The sequence below is a fragment of the Gallus gallus genome, chromosome 8, assembly GCF_016699485.2.
Source record: "Gallus gallus isolate bGalGal1 chromosome 8, bGalGal1.mat.broiler.GRCg7b, whole genome shotgun sequence".
In the NCBI taxonomy this organism is placed as follows: domain Eukaryota; kingdom Metazoa; phylum Chordata; class Aves; order Galliformes; family Phasianidae; genus Gallus; species Gallus gallus.
Genome location: NC_052539.1, coordinates 3,418,866 through 3,438,896, shown reverse-complemented (window position 1 = coordinate 3,438,896; position 20,031 = coordinate 3,418,866). Strand labels below are relative to the sequence as shown.

Genomic DNA, 20,031 nt, shown 5'->3' with positions numbered 1-20,031 from the left:
AAAAAGCTGGAGGATGGGGCGGGAGGCAGCTGGTGGGGGAATGGAGTGGGAGAGGAGATGCTTCCAGCCAGCACTGCTTACTGTTCTGGGACTTCAATGAATAATTCAGAAGCAGTGTTTTGATAGGTAGTATGTGTGGATTTGCTTAAACTTAAACACACAGTTTCTTATGTTTACATTTCTGTATAATACATAGGGCATGTAGTCTGTTGCTGTGCGTCTATAAACGTGACAGAGAGAGGTTAGCACTGCCAGTTTGCTGTATTCTGGACTACCAGTAGGGCAGTGAGATACTCATGTGGTTACCTTAACCTGTGTTGACTTGCTTAGGCGTAAGTAATGTAAATCTGACTGATTTTTTTTTTCAATCTTCAAATCAGACATATAAGAATGTATTTGAGAAACAAGCCTAAATCTCAACAGAGCACTCATTGAGATCCATAGTGTTTATACTGACTTAAGTTTCTGCTGACTTAATTTACTCATGCTTCCACCATACCTGAAGTGCATTTCCAAAGGGTTGTGAATTGCAAGCAGTATGTTTACCTACTGATGTTTGTTGCTTCCCATAAATGCTAATACTAAAGGTACAAAAGCCTCAAGGGCCATTTATTTTCAAGATAGAAGGGAATGACATCAGTTTTGGCTTTTAAATTATATGACCATAGCACTTGTGAATAGGCTGTAAAGTTCAGGCAGAGCTGTTGCTACATCAAACTTGTCATCTCGTGACATGAACAAGTTGAATCTGCAATTCTTAAATCTGAGTGCACCATGTCTTCTGTTCACCCACTGTTTCCTCGTAAACTATGACCTGTTCATCCTTTATCTTGCAGATGTGTAAAGAAAAGCCCTTTTCCCTGCTCCCCCCAACCCCCTCCCCCTGATTTCTATCTGTATGTGATTATAGGTTGAGATAGTCGAAGTTTCAGAAAAGACTTCCTGTTATAAAACTTTTTTTTTCAGCATTTCTGTGCAGTACTGTGTGTTCCTGGATGTTTCAGGAGGGCGGAACTTGCTTTGCTCTGTAAGTGTGACCTGAAGGTTTAAGTAGTCTTGCTGTGGTCCTGGATTGGAATGAGCTTTATTTTGGCCACGTCTCACCATGAAGGGTCAGTGGACTGCTTGTTCTTGATCCAAGGAGTAGTATGTTCTGTGACGTTGCCATGGTTACATCTTAAATAAGAAGCTGCAATGTTGGTGTTTGAAATAATTCCATCTACAAAGGCTGAGGAGGAGTTACAGTGATGTGCAGATGTGCTGCGTGAATGTAAGGAGTGCTGTAGAGTTAACATGGCCAGTGCAAGATAGACTGTGCAGTGGGTTATACCACATTAGAAGCAGGTGCAGGAAGTCATTTAAGATGCTTGTGCACAAGACTGATAATAGTGCAGGAGATCTGTGCAAAACAAAGGTGTGTGGCTTTAGAATATATTATCCAAAAATCTTGAGAAACTTCCTTTATGTAACCTTTAGAGAGCAGTCAAATCTTGTCAAACTAGTTTTAAGATAAATCAGACCCTGGGAAGGAGCCATTTAAATAAAGCTTTCTCTTGGCAGCAGGAACAGAAGTTTCTCAAATGAGTTAACAGTGGTTGCAACAGTCAGGTGTACTGCTTAGAAGGGTAACTTTCTGCCTGATGGCTGCAAGTCCCCTGGAAGTTGAACTGAATATGTACATCACAGCTGACATGTACATTGAATGTTTCTGTATGGGTCATGCTTTATGAACACTCCACAAATACCCTGCAAAGATCATTCTATTTTCTCAGAGTAAAATGTAGTAGTATTTAAGTTTTAAAGTGTCGAAAACCCTGTCAAGTGACAATGATTAATGGCAATGTTGTCAAGGGTGGTTATTTTTACTTGAAAACTTCTCTTTTTTCCCTTTAGGAATGTGTTCATACAGGACATCACAAACTCTTAGCTTAAACTTTGTGCTAAGAATTGTGCATACGGCCAGTGGCTGTTGGTCTCAATGATTCGAAAAGGATACCTTTCCAATATATCATATAGAGCAGAGGGGACAGGATTACAGGCCGTTTCTAATCTTAGTGCCTACTCTGTGATCTCAGTGTATTTCGTAACTATCAGAAGCATGTTTGTAACTGAGTGAAAAACAGCAATCTAGAAATGACCACAAGTGTCAGTATTGCCTGCCTTTCTTTTTCTTAGCAAATTTCCACTATTTCTTAGTAAGTTTTGTAACCCATCTCTCACTTGCTGCATTTTGTGTCGATGGTCAAGATTTTGCACTGGTCTAATGGTTCCCAAGTGATTGCACTAATCTTTGGATGTTTAAAATTTAAAACACAAGTACAACAATATAGATCCATCTTCAGTGCCTACAGGAGAACAGAAAGGGTTTCCAATAGCTGAAACTGCGTACCTATTTTTTCGTTCTCTAACGAGTAGTTTATAATTGTTCTAATCAGTCAGTAAGCGATTTAAGCACTTTGCAAAATTGTTAGAGAGAAAAGACCGGATGATCTCTCCAAGGCAGGAGGGCTTAGTCCACCATCTGTCCAATGAAACATTTCAAGGGGATTTTTCACGATTGAGTCTTTTTCTAGTAACTGAACAGGCATTCCAGCTACCCAAGAGAAATTGACTCTCAGGACTTCTAACAGCTTCTTATGAAGAGCACAGGTCTGGAGTGCTTCAAAATGCTATTGAAAAGCCTAAATGCTGTTGCTGTTGGTCTAACGCTGTTCTGCTTTTGCACTATATGCAGATTTTGCATATTCGACTGCTGTTCAGAACCAGGTCTGCCCTCAGTAATACAGTTTTGTCTCTATCGCATTGTTTTCTTCACTGTATTTGGATTTTTTTCATGTCTTCCCCCAGGGTTTGCCTCCAATTATTGCTGATCTTAAGTGCTAAATGAAGATTTTCTTTCCAGGGGATGGACAAAATAATTCCATTTAGACTGTGCAGCATCTTTGGTCGTGCAGTTCTCCCCTGTTGAAGTGACATGCCAGTGCCAGTGGTAGCATTTTCTGCCTGTCAAAAGTGTTCCTTTTGCATTCTGAAAAGAGTAGGGACTTTATGAAGCTTTGATACGGCACAGCAGGGGAGAGAAGGCCAATGAGCACAAGTACCAAACGTTCAGAGGCAGTTAAAATACTGTGGAAAATAAACTTACTCTGCTTGTCTTAGGAGACTTCCTCATTCCAGGTGCATGCCCTATAAGATCAGGTGTTCCCTACCGCTCTCCCTACACTCCCAGCATGAACTTGACACTTTTTAATGAAAACAGAAATTGTTACAGAAATGGAGATTTTGGGGAAGATCTTGCCTGTTGCAACCTGCCCGGCTCTCTTTCTGCACCATCCGTTCCCAAAAAAGGCTGCTGAAAGACCTTTTCCTTTTGTCTGCCTTCTGGCTTTTAAGGCATCCCAATGAATTGAAGAGCCGTGGACCCCCAGGCTCACTGTCAGGTTGCAGGCCTCTCCTGCCCACTTGGGCAGCTTCTTTGGGCTGTTGGACCTGCTGGATGGCTTCTTGGAGACTGACTGGGAGACCTGCAGCTCTTCGTGTTCATCTTCTCATCATTTGTGGTAATTTTTTCGCCACTGTGTTGATGGTTTGTGTGTGAATATGGAGGCATTTCATCAACCTCAAAAATTCCTAGTTCTTTGTAGTAAATAAAGCTAAAAGTGATGACATAGATCTTCAGTTAATGTTAAATAGTGAGACTGAGCAGCTGGACGTTTCCAAGCTGCCCGAATTTCATCTGTTTTGGGGCTGAGTCCTGTATTGATTCTTTCCATGTGTCATATTTCCTCAGGAGCTTTAGTGCATGAGTTTCTGCAGCTCCATTCGGTAATTATCCTCATTTACAGCTAGTTTTGTGGGCTATAGAGGATTTACAGTGGAAACCACAAAGCTTTAGTAACTGTCTTAAATACCTGAGGCCTTTTCTTCTAACAAGAATGCTTAAACTGAGAAAGGCAACAAAATATATGGAAAACTCCTTTCTCTAGTGACCCCTGTAATAAATTTAAGTGGTATTTGTTAATAGTCAGTGTAGAACTTGGACCTTAGCTTGGAAAGTAAGTCTTTGTATTCTTTAAAAGCAAGTCTTTGCTGTGCTCATGGACATACTGCTAACATAGCTTCCAGTGCCCTGCATACTGGCTAGTTTGGTAAAGTTACTTCAGCTTGGCTGGGCAGATAAACATATGCTATTTCCCGAAAGTTGTTCTGTGTTGATTCCCTCATCTGGAAGTGATTTCCAGCCAGTGTATATTAATAAAGTTGTTTTATCGTGTATTGTGCTTAAATTCATTGAACCGATTCCCTATTGCTTCAAAGTAACTTCAGTTCTTGTGGGAAAATTTATTTGGAAGCAGGTATTCATTTGTCTGTGTTTCTGATGGACGAAGAAATTGTCCTGCTATATGAAATGACTTCCCATATGCTCCTTTTTTGGTCTATCCTACAGACTTTGTCATTTCACTTTTGAAATTCACTTCAAAATCAACTATAGCATTTCTTTAGTGACTTAGAAAGAAATTTAAACTGTGTTATGGAAAACATATTTTTGGTCTGAATAACTGTGTTCTTAATTCTTTCTATCATTTATGTAGGATTCTAGTTGATTTTTGGCAGATTGAAGGTATTTTTAATTGAGATTACTAGCATAGAATCGGTGTTACCTGGATTTTGCTGGTATTTCAATACCAGATCTAACAAGGTCAAGTGCAAGGTGCTTGCACTTGGGGCGAGGCAAGCCCAGGTATTTATACAAATTGGGGGAAGATCTCCTTGAGAGCAGCCCTGTGGAGAAGGACTTGGGGGTCCTGGTAGATGAGAAGCTGGACGTGAGCCAGCAGTGTGCTTGCAGCCCGGAAGGCCAACTGTGTTCTGGGCTGCATTAAAAAAGGAGTGGCCAGCAGGGTGAGGGAGGTGATTGTGCCCCTCTACTCAGCTCTTGTGAGGCCCCATCTGCAGTACTGCATCCAGGGCTGAGGCCCCCAGCACAGGAAGGATGTGGAGCTCTTGGAGTGGGCCCAGAGGAGGGCCACTAAGATGATCAGAGGGCTGGAGCACCTCTCCTATGAGGAAAGGTTGAGGGAACTGGGCTTGTTTAACTTGGAGAGGAGGAGGCTCTGGGGAGACCTCATTGTGGCCTTCCAGTACTTGAGGTGAGCATATAAACAGGAGGGAGTACATCTGTGTATGAGGGTGGATAGTGATAAGACAAGAGGGAATGATTTTAAACTGAGACAGGATGTTTAGGTTAGACATTAGGAAGAAGTTTTTCACCCAGAGGGTGGTGACGCACTGGAACAGGTAGCCCAAGGAGGCTGTGGATGCCCCATCCCTGGAGGAATTCAAGGCCAGGCTGGATGTGGCTCTGGGCAGCCTGGTCTGGTGGTTGGTGACCCTGCACACAGCAGGGGGTTGGAACGAGATGATCATTGTGGTCCTTTTCAACCCAGGCCATCCTATGATTCCATTCTGTGATTCCATTCCATTCCATGATTGTATTAACATAAGATGTTAGTTCAGAATATTCTGCTAAGTTCTGCTACCTTAAACCATATTTCATTAAGTTTTTCTCAGCAATTTAGTGTTATCTAATGGAATAAGAAAGAGCTCTTATGCATCTCGTCCATCTCAAAGCATAATGTTAAATATCATACATGCTGCGGACAGCTTTGTATTGAAAAGAAAAAAAAACGTATATTTTTAATGCAGCAGACCAAATTTTATGAATTCAGGACTAAAGGATTTTATTCTAGGAGGGATATATTTTAGTAACTCTTAATCAGCATTTGCAAAGCTTTCTATCACTGATCCGTCTTAGCGAAGTAAATTTATTGGGAGCATCTGTCATCCCCTTACAAAAAAAAAAACAAAACCCATAGAAAATGTCATTCTCTTAAAGAGAATCCCAGAGTCTCATGACCCTGGGCAGTGGGTTGCACATTGCAGATTCTTTGAGGCTTTCTCTCAAGGATTTGCCTAACGAAGCTTTCAAACTTCTGAAAATGCCTCTTTTTTTTTTCTAGTTAATGCACATTTGAGCTTTACTCCTATGTGCGAGTATTATGGTCTACAATTTGATAAGAAGACAGCTAGCTTTAAGGAGACTAAAACATACTTTTTGTTCCCACCTTTGAGTCCCTGTCTTGGTTTGCTTTAGAGTTGGTTATTTTTGCCACATACAAAAACCTCTGTGATTGTTGTTATCAGTAAGAAGCACACTAATGTAAGAAAAAAACAGAAAACAATGGCTTTCAACTTCAATTTGTAAGCAAGCAAAAGAGTACAAACTCTGCCGTAATGAATTTTGCTTGGAATAAGGCCTGAATACAACAATTAGTGCAGAGGGAATCCTTGGATTTGAGAATTTAGGTCACCTCACATGGAAATGTTATCTTCACTGTGAAAAGATACCTTTTGCCATCTAAACTTCCTTAATTTTCCCATCGACCCTACATAGCACTGTGTGGAAATACGCACCAATATCTGTACTTCAGTGCTGGGTTTGCCTCGTGACAAAAAGGAGTTTTGTTCTGTGTAATTAACTTGGTTATCTGAGGTGGGCTGGGGAAATGGAGTGGGGAAGAGAGAGATGCCAGTAATGTGGGAAATGCTGGATGCAGCGGGGAAGGAGCAGGTTTCTTGAATCTCTGTACCTCTCAGTAGCAGGTTGGTTGGGAGCAATGCCAGATTAAAATTGGATCTGTGTATTCACATGATAATGCCTACAATCTAATAAGCCTGGTGGAATGTGGACCATTAGGGAGCTGATGCATCAGCCTACTCTGAGTGGTCTGGTGGAGTCTGCTTGGTCCCGAGTGGCCGGAGCTAATAAGCTCTGATGACTCTGTGTAGAATTGCCTGCTTGTTCTTGAAACAATGCTGCAGCATACATGACATGCTTGCAAGATTTATAAATAGTAGCTCCGTGCTGTGTGGCGGTGCTGCTTCTGAAGCCCTGCTGGCATGGGAAGGGAGCTAGCTACGTTTCTGTGAAGCTGCCCTGAGCTAATGAAATCGCTACATCAGAGGAACCTCTCTCATCTAGAATGGAAAATGTGCCGCTTGGAATATCTGATCGCAGTTGATTGAGATCTGATGGCAAGAGTGGGTTGGGTTTTTATAGAGTGGCTTTCATGGTGCCTTGTGATAATTTCTGTCTAATTTTGAAATATTTCCCTTCAAACTAGGCACCAGCCAGTGACAAAATGGCTGAGAAGAAAAGGGTTTTTGCTGTTCCTTCGAAATAGGCATGTATTCATTTACACGAGAATATGGCAGTGTGGGAGCTAAGAAATAAAGAAGAAATAGCTCTTTCCTTTCTCATAACGTCGTCTTAGAAGAACAAAGGAATAAATATGAATGTGTGAAGTATCTGTACTTATTCCCAGCCTTTTTAATTAAGTGTGGTATTACTACATGCTGTCCTTTCTCAAAAGGCGATGCTGCTGTTTTGATTTTGTTTTTCTCATAGAAGTAGAGCAACACCAGCATAAGACAAGCAAGGATGAGCCCTGTGAAATAACATCTGTTTCTGACTGGTAAAGCTCTCTGAAGCACATAAAGAAAGTTCCAGGGTGTCGTAACAGAGGAATCTTGTTACTCTTCGGTGGTATTTTTTTTTTCTCCTCAACGAGGTCATTCTTGGCATGGAGAACCATACTCTCTTCCAAAACATTGTTCTCTGTGGCTTACTGATTTTTATTTCCTGCCACTTAAGTGCTCAAGAGTTTTCCAGTGAAGGGATCTTACTCTGCAACAGATTGCAGTAAGGGAAGAAAAAAGTGTTTACTTCTAGTCACTGACAGGAGGCATTATCAAAGACAAAACTACTTGAAGTAAAGGGACAGCTGTAAAGGCTGAAGGAGAGCTGAGGAGCTCTTAATGCTCAAGAGGCGTTTCCTTCAGATATACTGTGAAATCTGTGGGATCATTGAAGACAGCTGATAGTCGCTAAAATGCAAGCAGAAGAAATAGAAGTTGCACTGAGCCCTACCTGTGTCTGTCCTGCCTGGCGTGGTAGGCCATCTTCGTTCACAACTGGAGGCTACTGGTTAAGTTGGTATGTGTATGCATATGTGTCGAGGAGAGGAAAAAGCCATTTGAAAACTTTTAGAACTTGTTTTAAAATCTACTTTGAGTCTGTTCGTTTAGTTAGGGTGTTAGGCTTTTCTGCAGGGATGAGTGAAGAGGGTGTAAGTCAGAGCATAATAGGGAGGTCTGTAAGTTTTGTCGACTTTTTGTATGGCTCTTATCCTGTCTCCATCTTTTGAATAGCGTGGCCCCGGACTGTAGGGGTGAGACTTTGCCAGCTGACCTTCATTTAAGAGGATTGCACTTCTGCACTGCCGAAAATACAGCTGTGCCTTAGCCATTTCAAACAGCGGTAGTATTATAAAGCGGATCTCATAACGCGTAGACAGAAGCTTCGAGATGGGCTGTCTAGCATATGGATTGTATATAAATTGAAAAAATAAAAGTTGGATGTTCTCGTCCTTGTGCTTTGAGAAGGGCTTAATTTAATCTCCACTACTAAAGAGAGAGGAATAATGGGGAATTTAGATAGAAGGCCGAAGGAAGCTGAAAGTAGAGGCAGAAGGCAAAATAGAAAAATTTATCTTTAGTGATAGGGCCAGAATTCTTCCTCTTTTTTAACATAATATATTCTTTATCAATTTTTAACAATTATGGTTAATTTTTAATACAGCCATGTATCATTGACTTTGACTTTCTACAGTAGGGTGGCGTTAATTCAGCACCAACAATGTTCATAATCTATGAACATAGGTTCTACATAATTTACTATGTAACACAGCAGCAATAATACACATGTTCTGTTACATGCATGCTAGTGCAGAAACTTTGAAGTTGATTCCTTCAACCTGAATGTGATAGCCAAGAAGCACACAAGTAGCAAGCATTTGTGCTGTGATGAAGATGAAATATGTTCTACTATTTATCATAAACGTGAATCTGTGGTGCATGAAACTTAAGTACTGGTGTCTCAGGTGACTGTTGTACAATGATTAAAGCTGTGGTTTTGTTGCTTCATTCTTTTGGTTGTGTGTGTATATATATATACACATGTGAAATATGTATATATATAATATGTGTATATATATAAAATATAATATATACATATATGTATATATGATATTGTATGTAGATATATCCAAGTAAGATCAATGAAGTATGTCCGTAGTCTGGGTTAGAATGTGGAATCATGTTGTTGAGGATTTCTTTTGTTAAAATCTGGAAGTAAACACATTGAGGACAACAGGCCTATTATTGGATTGAAGTTAAACCTCCTAAAGTCTTTCATTTTACTTCACGCAAATACATGAAATCGCTGTTGAGGAATAAAGTAGCATTGCAATCAACTGTCAGCTGGAGTTGTGATAGTTTTTTAAACAGGGCTTTTTCACATGGCACCTATAGTGAGCTTGTAAGTTAACAATGTAAGGTATTTCTATCCATTGAGAAGGGTTGGTTTTGCTTAGATGGTTTCTTTTGAGTGAAATAGAAGGTTAGTCACAAGAAGACCAACAGCTTAGTGTTTGGGGACAGATTGCCATGTGTTAGCTTTCCCAGTTTCTGTGTGATAAGAGCTAGGACGAGGTCAGCTCCTTGGAACAGATTTAAACGTGTTGGCAGGAGTGTGAGCGAAAGAGCTGGGGAACAGAACGTGCACTGACACACGTGGGGTGGGCTCCTGCAGCCCCAGCTAGAGGTGCCCTGCCTGAAAAAGCCTTTGTCTCAAGGTTGTGTTTCTCCTTCCCTGAGTGTTAACTTAGAATAGTGCTGTGTCTGTGTATGCTGCTTGGCAAAGAGATTTCACAGGGGCTTTTCTCATTGTACAAACTGTAAACATAAGGCTTAAATGAGGCTTGTGGTAAAGGGGGAAACGAATGAATTTGCATTCCTGCTGTGGGGAAGTGATAGCTTTTGCTGCTGTTAGGTCCAAGGGTGCTGGAACCCAGTGTTAAAAGGCAAACCAAGCCCATCCATTGTTCTCCCTGCACGCCAAAAAGCATTGTGTCTTGATTTGACTTGTTTCCATCTTCATGGTACACAGTGTATTTCTTCCTTATGGTCTATTTTCTAAGCTCCTTGAACTAAAGTGATAGCGTGTGTAAGAATGGGATGGAATCTGGTTTGAGGGCATTTTTTTGTACAAGGATACGGTGTTTTTTCTTCTTCAATTCAATTTTTTTTTTTTAATATGGCACCTTGAACCTGGCAAGTTCTGCAACTGGAACAGGACAAATATAGGCAATAATCTGGGTGACTCCAAAAATATGTCTGGCCTTCCCAGCTTGAGGGAGTTACAGCATATGTGTAAGTAACTGTAGTGCATGGAGCTGCAGGAGAAGCATCAGGCGTTCATCCTGGACCAAACTCAGAAATTTTCACAGTAAAGGACGTGCTGTTTCTAACTTGCTAGACTGGTGTTGTTGCAGGTACTGCTTGGCTCTCAGTACTTGTTGACACTTCTAGTGCTGGTGCCCAAGCGAGTGTCTCAGCAAACAGCCTGTTGATAGGAGGGCTCTGACAGATGCTGTGCTGCAGACCTCTGCGGTGTATTTGTACAAGTTTTGTGCCACATGCAAACATTTTTTCCTTCTTACATCACTTTCTACTACTTTATGTACAATTGATTTCACTTACCTCTAGCCAGTGCAGCAAGTACGTGTCCTACAGGACTCCTGAAGTATATTTGTGTACAAGTGACTCAGCAAAGAAATGCACAAAGAGAAAGTTGGAGAGAAAATCTGAGCATGAATTTCATTACCTGCATTAATCAACAGGTGGCATGAATCTGTACATTAATATTGCTTGCAGCCTATTCCAGGCCTCAAAATCATCACTTTTTCTTCCCTGGCGTATGTTTTCATAACAGCCCTTTCCATGCAGAAGTGGTTCCAGTCTGTTGTATTCTTATCACTGCCATCGTTCAGGGCCTCTTGTCTCTTCTTCCCTTATCACAATTTACGGTAGCCATGGTTAAAGCTTTTGATCCTGAAAAAGCTCATGCTGCTTCTGAACTCAGCAGTTACTTTACCTGGTGACAAAAATAACTCGCAGTTCATTGCTCCACAGTTCCTCTTTGTGCATCAGCTCCTCCAGAAATACAGATCCTAAGACCTTCTCCTGATATTTCAGGTCTTCCAAGGTGATACTTGGAAATTTCCCTTCATCTCTCTGGCCACGACCACCCGAAACAATTGCATTTTCTTGTAATGTGGTGTGATCTATAAGCATGGTGCACACTAAAGTTGCTTTGAGCTGCGATTGCTAAAACAGGTAACGTACAGAAGAACAAAATTAAAACTTGAATTTTTTTTTTTCAATGAATACAAAGGATGAAACATTGCTGGGAAAAATGATGCTGAATAATTTGTTTAACCAGTACTCACTGGGATGGGGGAGAAGCTCTTATTTAGCTTCCTGTATATGAGAATTCTATTACAGCATCCCTGGGTTTAGGAACAGAGGTCAGAGTAACTGAGGGGAGGCTGTAAAGAGCATCATCAGTTTCTATTGCACTGAGGCTTTGAATAGCATCGCCTACGTTTAATCAGTTGCTTGGATTTTGATTCAGTTTGGGCATTTTGGAAAAGTTTTCACACAAGCCCTAAGGATCCATCTGTATTCATTTAGGCACCTGCAGAGCTTTAAAAAAAAAAAAATTCTCACACAAAGCATTTCATGAGTCTCTCAAGAAGCTACAAAGGAACGGTTTTGAAGTCTTTTAAGCCTTTTCCTCTGCTAAGTTATAACTCACAGAATGCAGGTGTAAGTGGGATCTTCTCATTGCTCTGTACTGAGCAACTTTCATGTCCATATGACAGTTCCTCTTGATACCATTTCAAGCGTGATCTGAATAGCAAAAGGGACATCGTTTTCTGTGTGTGTTTGGTGTTTGCCTGTTAGCAGTGGTTTTATGTAAGTAATTGTTTGAGCCCCATATTCTGTGAAACTGTGAGTGTAGAAATGCGTTGTGAGTGCCTGGCTGATACTTACAGCTACAAGTGATGTTGGAAAGAGAGATGGATGAATGTGTGAGGTTGAAAGTCGGAGACTAAACCATAAGCAAATTGTAGTAAATTCATATCTGTGCACTTACCATCTCTGTTGAACTGATGTGATGATCTGATGTCAGTGTAAAGAAAAGTAGTGTATTACCTTTGTACTGACTCTTAAAAGATGAAAAATCCTTTTGTTTTTGTGCTGTTGGTATTTGTCACAGCTTGGATGGATTGCCATGTAATATGTATGAGGCCAGCTCAGATAATTAATCCAAACAGAGAGAATTCTAAGCAAAAATAAGATTTTTGGTGATATCTACTTTTCACACACTTGAAGGGAATGAGTCATTTAAACATAAGCAAGTGCATAATAGACAACTCTTGGATTCAAAGGAGAAATGTAACCCACCATAAAGTTGTCTTTACAGAGTCTCTCTTAGTTATGAGTTTTTGATGAAAACTGTTTGTCTCCAGAATTGTGTGCCAGGATAAAGATGGGAGGACTTCTGTCGTGTTTCAGTGAAGACTGAGGCCATTTTGAAATCTTAGCACTGAGGTTAATGCTCAAGTTGGAAGCTATCTAACAATTGTTGCTTTCACAACCTCTTTTCAGGAATATCTCCAGTTTTTTAATTAGGTTGTTTATGTGGTGTTGTTGTAGTTAGTTGGTCACCAGTCAATACCATATTCATTCGGGTCCAGTGTGATTTGATTTGCTTTAATCCATTTTTCATACTGAGTGAGAGTGTTGCTTGTGCAGACTATCTATAAACTGGAGTCCTATTCATTCACTTAGCTCTTCTCACGTGCTCGAAGCATACTTTGTTGAACCTGGTTGCGACATACAAGAAGCTGCAGTAAGCACCTGTTGTTTCTTTCCCTGATGCTGATCTCCGGGCCTGACCTGCTGCTGAAAAAACTCATTAATCCTGACCGTTGCAGTGTCAATCTTTGAGAATTCGAGTCACCTTTTAGTTTTATTTTTATAATGCACTAAGGAAAAACCGCCCCTGTGAACAAAAGCTGAACGTAAATGCTGTGGAACATCCAGTACTGATGTCTTCAAATTTCAGGCAGTTCTTGATGGTATCACCCTGGTTTTATTCTCGCCACCCTCCCTCGCCTCTCCCTTCTCCCTCTCCTCCATCGTTATAACGCTGTACTCATTCAGCAGAGAACCGTTTACATCTGATTTTCTGGGAGTTGGGAAATTTCTGTACTTCAACAGTACTTTCAAAGTACACCTATAATGAAATTTGCCTTATCTTGGTAAGAAGATGAACATTAAGTTTTCTTTCTTGTAACCAGACTTGAGGGTTGGCAGTCTTCCATGGGTATTTTTCCTTATACTGTGCTTGAGAAGTCACGATGCTCAGTGTAAGTTGTTTACTTACTAACTTTTACTAACCCCTTTTGTCTAATGTCATGTGAGTTTATCAGTTGGTAGAGCAGTGAGGCAGTGTCATTACTCTCCATAGGCAATCTGATCCTGATCCTTTGGTAGATAATGTTATTTTTTTCCCCTATTAAAATGCATTCTGTAACAATAGCTTTAATTCTGCTTCAATTTCCTTGATTAAAATGAAGTAGAAACAATGTAGGTAGATGAAATGACCTTTTTATTAATATTGCAAGCAATGCAAGTTAAAATGGCTGTGATGTTATCAGTATTTGTACAATAGTTAAGATCCTGTTAACAAATTATGTTTTATTTTACAGCATCACTTAAATTTAGAGATGCAGCTAAGAACTTGCAATTTATTATTAAAATATCTGTCCTGGGGGATTGTGTATGCAGATCCCTGTGCATAGAAACGTGCAAATGAGCTATACCAGTTTCATGTGTAAATAAAACGATGATGAGAAGCGCTATGGAAACTTAAAACGTTACTGAGAATCTGTTGATGTGAATAGAAGCCTCGGTATTGTTAGGAAGTCTGTAGAGGCATCTCAATCTGATCGTTCTGCTTGGTTCTTTGGAAGATTTTCTTTCCAAGGCTTTTAAGGGCTTTACCTTTTTAGGAGAAAACCCTACGTTTTCAGAATCCAAGCTATTTATATGAAGATAAATGCTTCTATCAAGCTTAAAGTAGAACATCCAGACCAGGTGTTGGATGCGTGTTTTTGAAGCCATCTGATTGTTTTGACTGCTTGTCATACATTAATGATTTGCTCAAGAGTTAATGTGTAGAAAAGTAGCATTCTTTTTAACCTTTGCTTTTTGTTTAGACCTATGTGTTTAGGACAGAACATGCAAAGAGCTTAATTATCAGAGCATACAACAGAAGAATTCAGTGATTCCTCAGGGCACGAGCTTTTTCCTTCTTTGCCCATACTGGAATCTGGATTTTTCACGTGTGCTAACCTGTTTGTGTTCATACCCGTGCACTGGTTTGCTATAAAACCCCATATCTCTAGGAATTGAGATAGGACAATGCTTAGTAGCTATGCTATGGTTGAAAAGGTTACTAAACAGGTGTTCTGTAGGTGTCTATCAGGGTAGGAGCCATTAATAGCGAAGCAGTGAAATTCTATGGCAAGTATAGGCAGCATGTTATCTGCAATTGATGTAATGAAATCCAGGACAGCTTTCAATATCTGTTCTCCTGATTTCATTCTATGTCAAGTTTTAGTTCCCAATGATGTAAATGCTCACATATTTAACATAAATCAGAAGAAGTGTATGTCACTGTCTATGGTAAATTAGCAAAACTAAACCAAGTGAGGTGCTTATGATTAAAATAGCACGTTATGTGGTCATCTTACAGATCTGTGTTTTTCAAATGACACGGTTTTGTTACTAAATTAATTTCAACTTATGAATATTCACAATGTACTCCTTAACGGTCTGGAATGGCTTCTGCATAAGAATGAGGTATGTTGTTGTTGAGTGAGACTGAAGTGTTCAGAAACTTAGAATTGAATACTCTTTAAATAGCTAAACAGTGACTTCTGCTGCTCAGGGTACAGCTGCACAAACAAAAGCTGCCCTAATTGGAGTTGGAATTTGCTGTGTGAAGTTACTTAAGAGTAACTTCTACATTAAAACTTCGCATTAGAAATGTGGAATCTTTCTGTGCACTCACTGAGAAATAAGCTGCTGTATATACATAGAGTTAGAGTATGTAAATGAGAAGCTGCCTCAGAATAGCTAACAGGCCATAAATTAACAGCTGCACATACCATGTGTGGTTAAAGAACCCACTACAATACTTTCTCTGTCAACTCAATTTTATTCTGCTCTGAGAGAAACCATAGCGTGGAGGTCTCTGAGGTTATATTTGCCTTGTAAACAGAATATATATCGTAAATCTATGCTTTGTCATGGGAAAAACCTATACCTTCATATAAGTGCTTTTGAAAAGCATTCATATCGTATTTAAACTCAATACCCTTTGTTTTCAGGACAGTGTGAAATGGAAGTTGATGACTTATAGAATGCACTTGATCTTTCTCCTGTCAGCTGTCACTGTTATGTACTTCTGTCTTTCCTCACCTTAATAAATGATTTTTAAGAAGAAAAGCATACAAAGCCTAGGAATAATGACCAGCCTCTACAACTGCATTGTCTGCAGTTTTAAATGTTAGAAGATGGTGATTAGGTCACTTATAGTAATAAGGTGCACAGATGTTGTAAATCAGTTGCAAAGGAAGGATGTTGCAGCTCCAGTAGGTGAGAACTGCTCAGTGTCTGTGCTAAGAAGCCATCAGGAGGTGTAAGCTGAGGTTTGTGCATGAAATTGTCAGTCTGAGGCAGTGATTTACCAAACTAAAAGTCATGACCTCTATCACTTATTGATCCTGCAGAAATAGTTCAGACAAACAAAGGTCACGGGCGTAGAGTTGGTAGATGCGTTTAAGGTCTACTCATCTAAATGGCTGTGTGTCCCACCATTAATCAGATACTTTCATGTTACATTTGTGGTTGTATTTATTTATTTCAGTTGTGTTCTTAAAGCCCCACTCGATCCTTTTAGGCTTCTGCACTGTTACTTCTATAAGAAACAGACCTGTAGGTCTGTTTATTGCAAACAATTGGTGGAAGGGCGGGCAGAGAAGTTGCAGCAGTGATTGTGTGGGGGAGGAAAGATGAATGGACGTGTGAAACTGCAGCCAGCAATAGTTACGTGTGCAAATGAACTAAGTTGGATTTAGAAATACGAAACATAACATTATAGGAAGTGGTGTTTTGGTGGCTTGCAGGTTTTCTTTCCATTTTGTATTGCTTTGACTTCAAAGAAATGTCATGGGAGAATTCTTGGTATGTCTTCAAAATGTGTAATCAGTGCTCTGCAGGAGCAGCCTTTTCACGTAGAAAGTGCTATTTTTCTTTAGAAACAGATGCAAAATTTCCATTTTCTTGGCTGAAAGTGAGGTGATATAGATTTAAATAGCAGTCGTTTCTCAGTTGCAAGGCCTCTCTCATAGGTAGCTTTTGCTGATGTTCTTCCTTGAGAATGCGGTGTTGCGGTTTTTATCATTCTCTGAGTAACTACTGTGAAAGGACAGTGGCAAAAATACCTTTTCTTGGATATTATAAAAGTAAGTCTTAAAATAACAGCTACTGACTCAGGTGTCCTACATAGGTGTTGGTATTTTAATAATCAGAAAAGAGGACAGCAAAAATTAGGATTCATCCTTTTTTTTTAGCCATAGAGGGTTAAGTCCTTATATGCTGAAGATAATTAGGAGGTTGCTGAGTATGAAAGACTGAATTCTAACCTTGATGGTGGAAACTAAAGCAGTTTTTGTGTTAATTAAATCATGAAACTTGAAGCTCCTTACGTGTCGTCTCCTGCTTATTAGGTTTTAAATCCCGAATTACAGAGCATACTGTTAAGTACACATGGATATTTGTATGCCATACTGGAGTCATTTGAAACAGTTTTTTTCTATGACAATTCAGATAACATGAAACCAAGGATGCATTTTAAGGGTTTTCTGTTAGCCTCACATACTGCAGTGGCTCGAATAAACCACATGCCTTTATGTATTTGGTTTTTTTAAATGGTTCTCAATATACATTTTATTCAGGTGGGGTTTGAAAGAAGTAACCAAGAGCAGGATTTGTTCTTGCAGGGATTTCATGTTGCTTTGCAACCAGATATGTTACTTCACTTTTCTCTGACATGGTGCGTTAACTGCAGAGTTAACACAAATAAATAGCAGTGCAGGTCTTTTGTTACATTAAGGTAATTGGATAAGGCATGAGCAGAACCAATTATCATGAGAGTGCTATTTGTGGTCACTAAAACTCTTCACGGCAGGAAGAATGCATTCCCATTCCTTGGTCCTATTGTCCATCTCAGAGCATAGGCATAATTTCTGTAGCCACTTGCTTATAGGAACGTATTAACCCTTGATTAGAAGTGATCGTGATGAAATGTAATAGTACTATAGTTTGGAAATAATTCTATGAATGTAGTAAAAAGTTGTATTGGAATCTGATGGTTAACAGGTAAACCTATAAATGCTTACCAGGTTGTCTCTTTCCCTCCACACCTAAAATTGGATCTATGAACAATTTTGAGTATGTTCAATGTTTTCTTTCTCTCGTATAATGGAAATACATTGCTCTCTTTTTTGTTATATCCTCTGTAACTCTGTGTTCATGGCAAAAAATACTGTACCTGACAAGAAGGCCAGCGGTTAATGTTACCTCTTCTGTCTTCTTTAAAGGAAGGTGCTTCTGCTCGAAAAACACAAACACCAGCAGCACAGCCTGTACCACGACCAGGTAGGGTGGCATCCTTTCATTTATGCTTTTATTCCAAGTATGTATGAGCTCTAGAGGAGTTGTACCTAAAATTTGAGTTCAAAAATGAAGTGAGGGTTGGTTCTGTGGCTTTTAATTGCACGTGCATTGGGAAGAACAGGTGATTTCATGGTTAAAGTCATTCTCATAGTTTGAAAACTGTAACCATCTGGTGCTTGGGCTTGTTCAGTTCACTGTTTGCCCAGACATCCTCTTGAAAGGGTGTGGTAGTGACATTGGAAAGCTGATTGGCAAGTGCCTTGCTTTTAAGTCTAACAGTTCACAAATACATACTGAAATATATAGCAAGAGCTGGTTAATATCTCAAGGACAAGCAACCTAAACAGAAAAACCTCAGAAAGAGATGTGTTATTTATTAAACCAATATATCAGAAATATTTATTTCTCTGAATGTATTATCATTTAATGTGTTGTTATTACCTCTTTGTGTATCTTAACATATGTTTATAGTAGAGCTAGACTCTTCAGGTGGATATTTAATTCATGGTCTAGTAGACTTCAGCTACTGAGTCAATTTTGTACGTGAGAGTGAATCTCAAATTCATAGTTAAAACAGTGTAGGTATTTTGGCATGTCCTAATGAGAAACCCTTGGAGATTTGAGATGAGTTTAACAAACAGGCTTTGTGTTTTGGTGGAAGAAACTTTAAAGTGAAGGCTACTATTTAAGAGCAAGTTGCTTGTTGTTATAAATGTGTTTGGGAGGGATAATTTGGTATTGGTTTCTTCGGTGGCTTTCTTGGCGTAAAATTTTGTTTTTAAATCCAAGCTGCCTTTTTAAATGAACGCTGGTTTTTTTTCTCTAGAAAATCGTGCTAGAGCTTTGTGTTGTTTAGAGTAAGTGCTTTGACTGTATGCCTTGGTAATTCCCTGAGATTTATTAGTAGGATTTAATGCTATAATTTAATAATGTGGTAAGACAAATTCCCTAAAATCATACTAACACTGAATGTTTTCAGCATTCCTAAATGTTGTTGTGCACAGATGCTATGATTGGTTATTTGGGTACTAGAAAGGTCATACTACCTGTCATACTTATCTCACTGGCCCTGTTGAGCATAATAATGTAAATGGAGTTGACAGACAGCAGTATGAGAAGAGTAGAAAAGGCAAGGGGAGAAGCGTGACTGGATTGTCACAGGTCCCTACTGCTAGTCGTAGTTTCCTGTGCATTAGCTGGTAGAAATGCATTTTTATCATTATACTGATACTGCTTTTCTCTGAGGCCAGTCTAATCTGTTAGCTTGCCTCCATACAGGGACTTGAAAATAGGATAAAAAAGAGAGGTATAGTCTGAACAAAGTAGATAATACAACATTCCAGAAAAGAATTTCTCCTCCTGCCAGTTCTAGGGTATTTTGGAGATACACTCTTCAGGAAAGAGGGCGACAACAGTGATCCAAGTATTTAAAACATGCAGTATATATGAAGTTGCTTCATTACATATGGAAAAATGAGCTGAACTGTCCAAAACCAGTTCTATAATACTGTCTTGAACAACGATATATCAGATATGGTTTCAGTTCAAGATTTCTGGGGGGACATATTCCGAGCATCTAATTTTCAAGTAGACTGTCTTGGTACAGGTATCAGATTTTCTTTTAGATGCAGTTTTCTGTTTCCTAGGCAGTTGATGCTATCCACATTTTTTTTATTTTTACAACTTTTTTACAAATAGGAGATAATTACTTAAAATAGAGTACATAAAGTTAAAGTAGTTCAAGACAGTATCACCAATTATATCTCTGCATTTGATACTGTCAGGAGAAGATAATTGAGGATATGGTCTCAATATTTCAACAATGGCAACTGCTCATGTGAATATTTATGGCATTCTAGCCAGTTTCTGGAACAGTTGGTCATAAATAAACATGAGCAAGTTGGTGCTATGAAATTGGAAGTCAATTAATGAAATCTGTTATGCATAGTAGCAGTTGAGACTTGATGTACACAGTCTGCATCAATTCTTCTGCTACTCACCATTTTCTAATTTAGTGAATTAGGATAAACATATATAATGATGACTATCAAGCACAGGAGTTTTTTTTTTTTAAGATTAGGACTCCTGAAAACTTTGAAACAGAACTAGAAAGCGTTTATTTGGAGAAGCCAGGTTGTTCAGTAACAGCACCCAAGTGGGGAAGCATACATGCTTTGCTGACTTCAGACTGAAGTATCTCTGATACTGAGGAGGTTGCAAAACTTGGAATGACTAAAATGGAAACGTTTTATT

The 20,031-nt window shown here is 39.4% G+C and overlaps 1 protein-coding gene across 1 annotated transcript in view; it reads left to right on the top strand.

The window, feature by feature from the left end:
- Positions 1–20,031, top strand: part of CDC73 (cell division cycle 73) — a 94,409-nt gene that overhangs the window by 59,947 nt on the left and 14,431 nt on the right. The window contains exon 11 of the mRNA NM_001031265.2: positions 17,703–17,760. Within this exon, the coding sequence (NP_001026436.1) occupies positions 17,703–17,760 (58 nt within the window). The remainder of the gene's footprint in view (positions 1–17,702; positions 17,761–20,031) is intronic.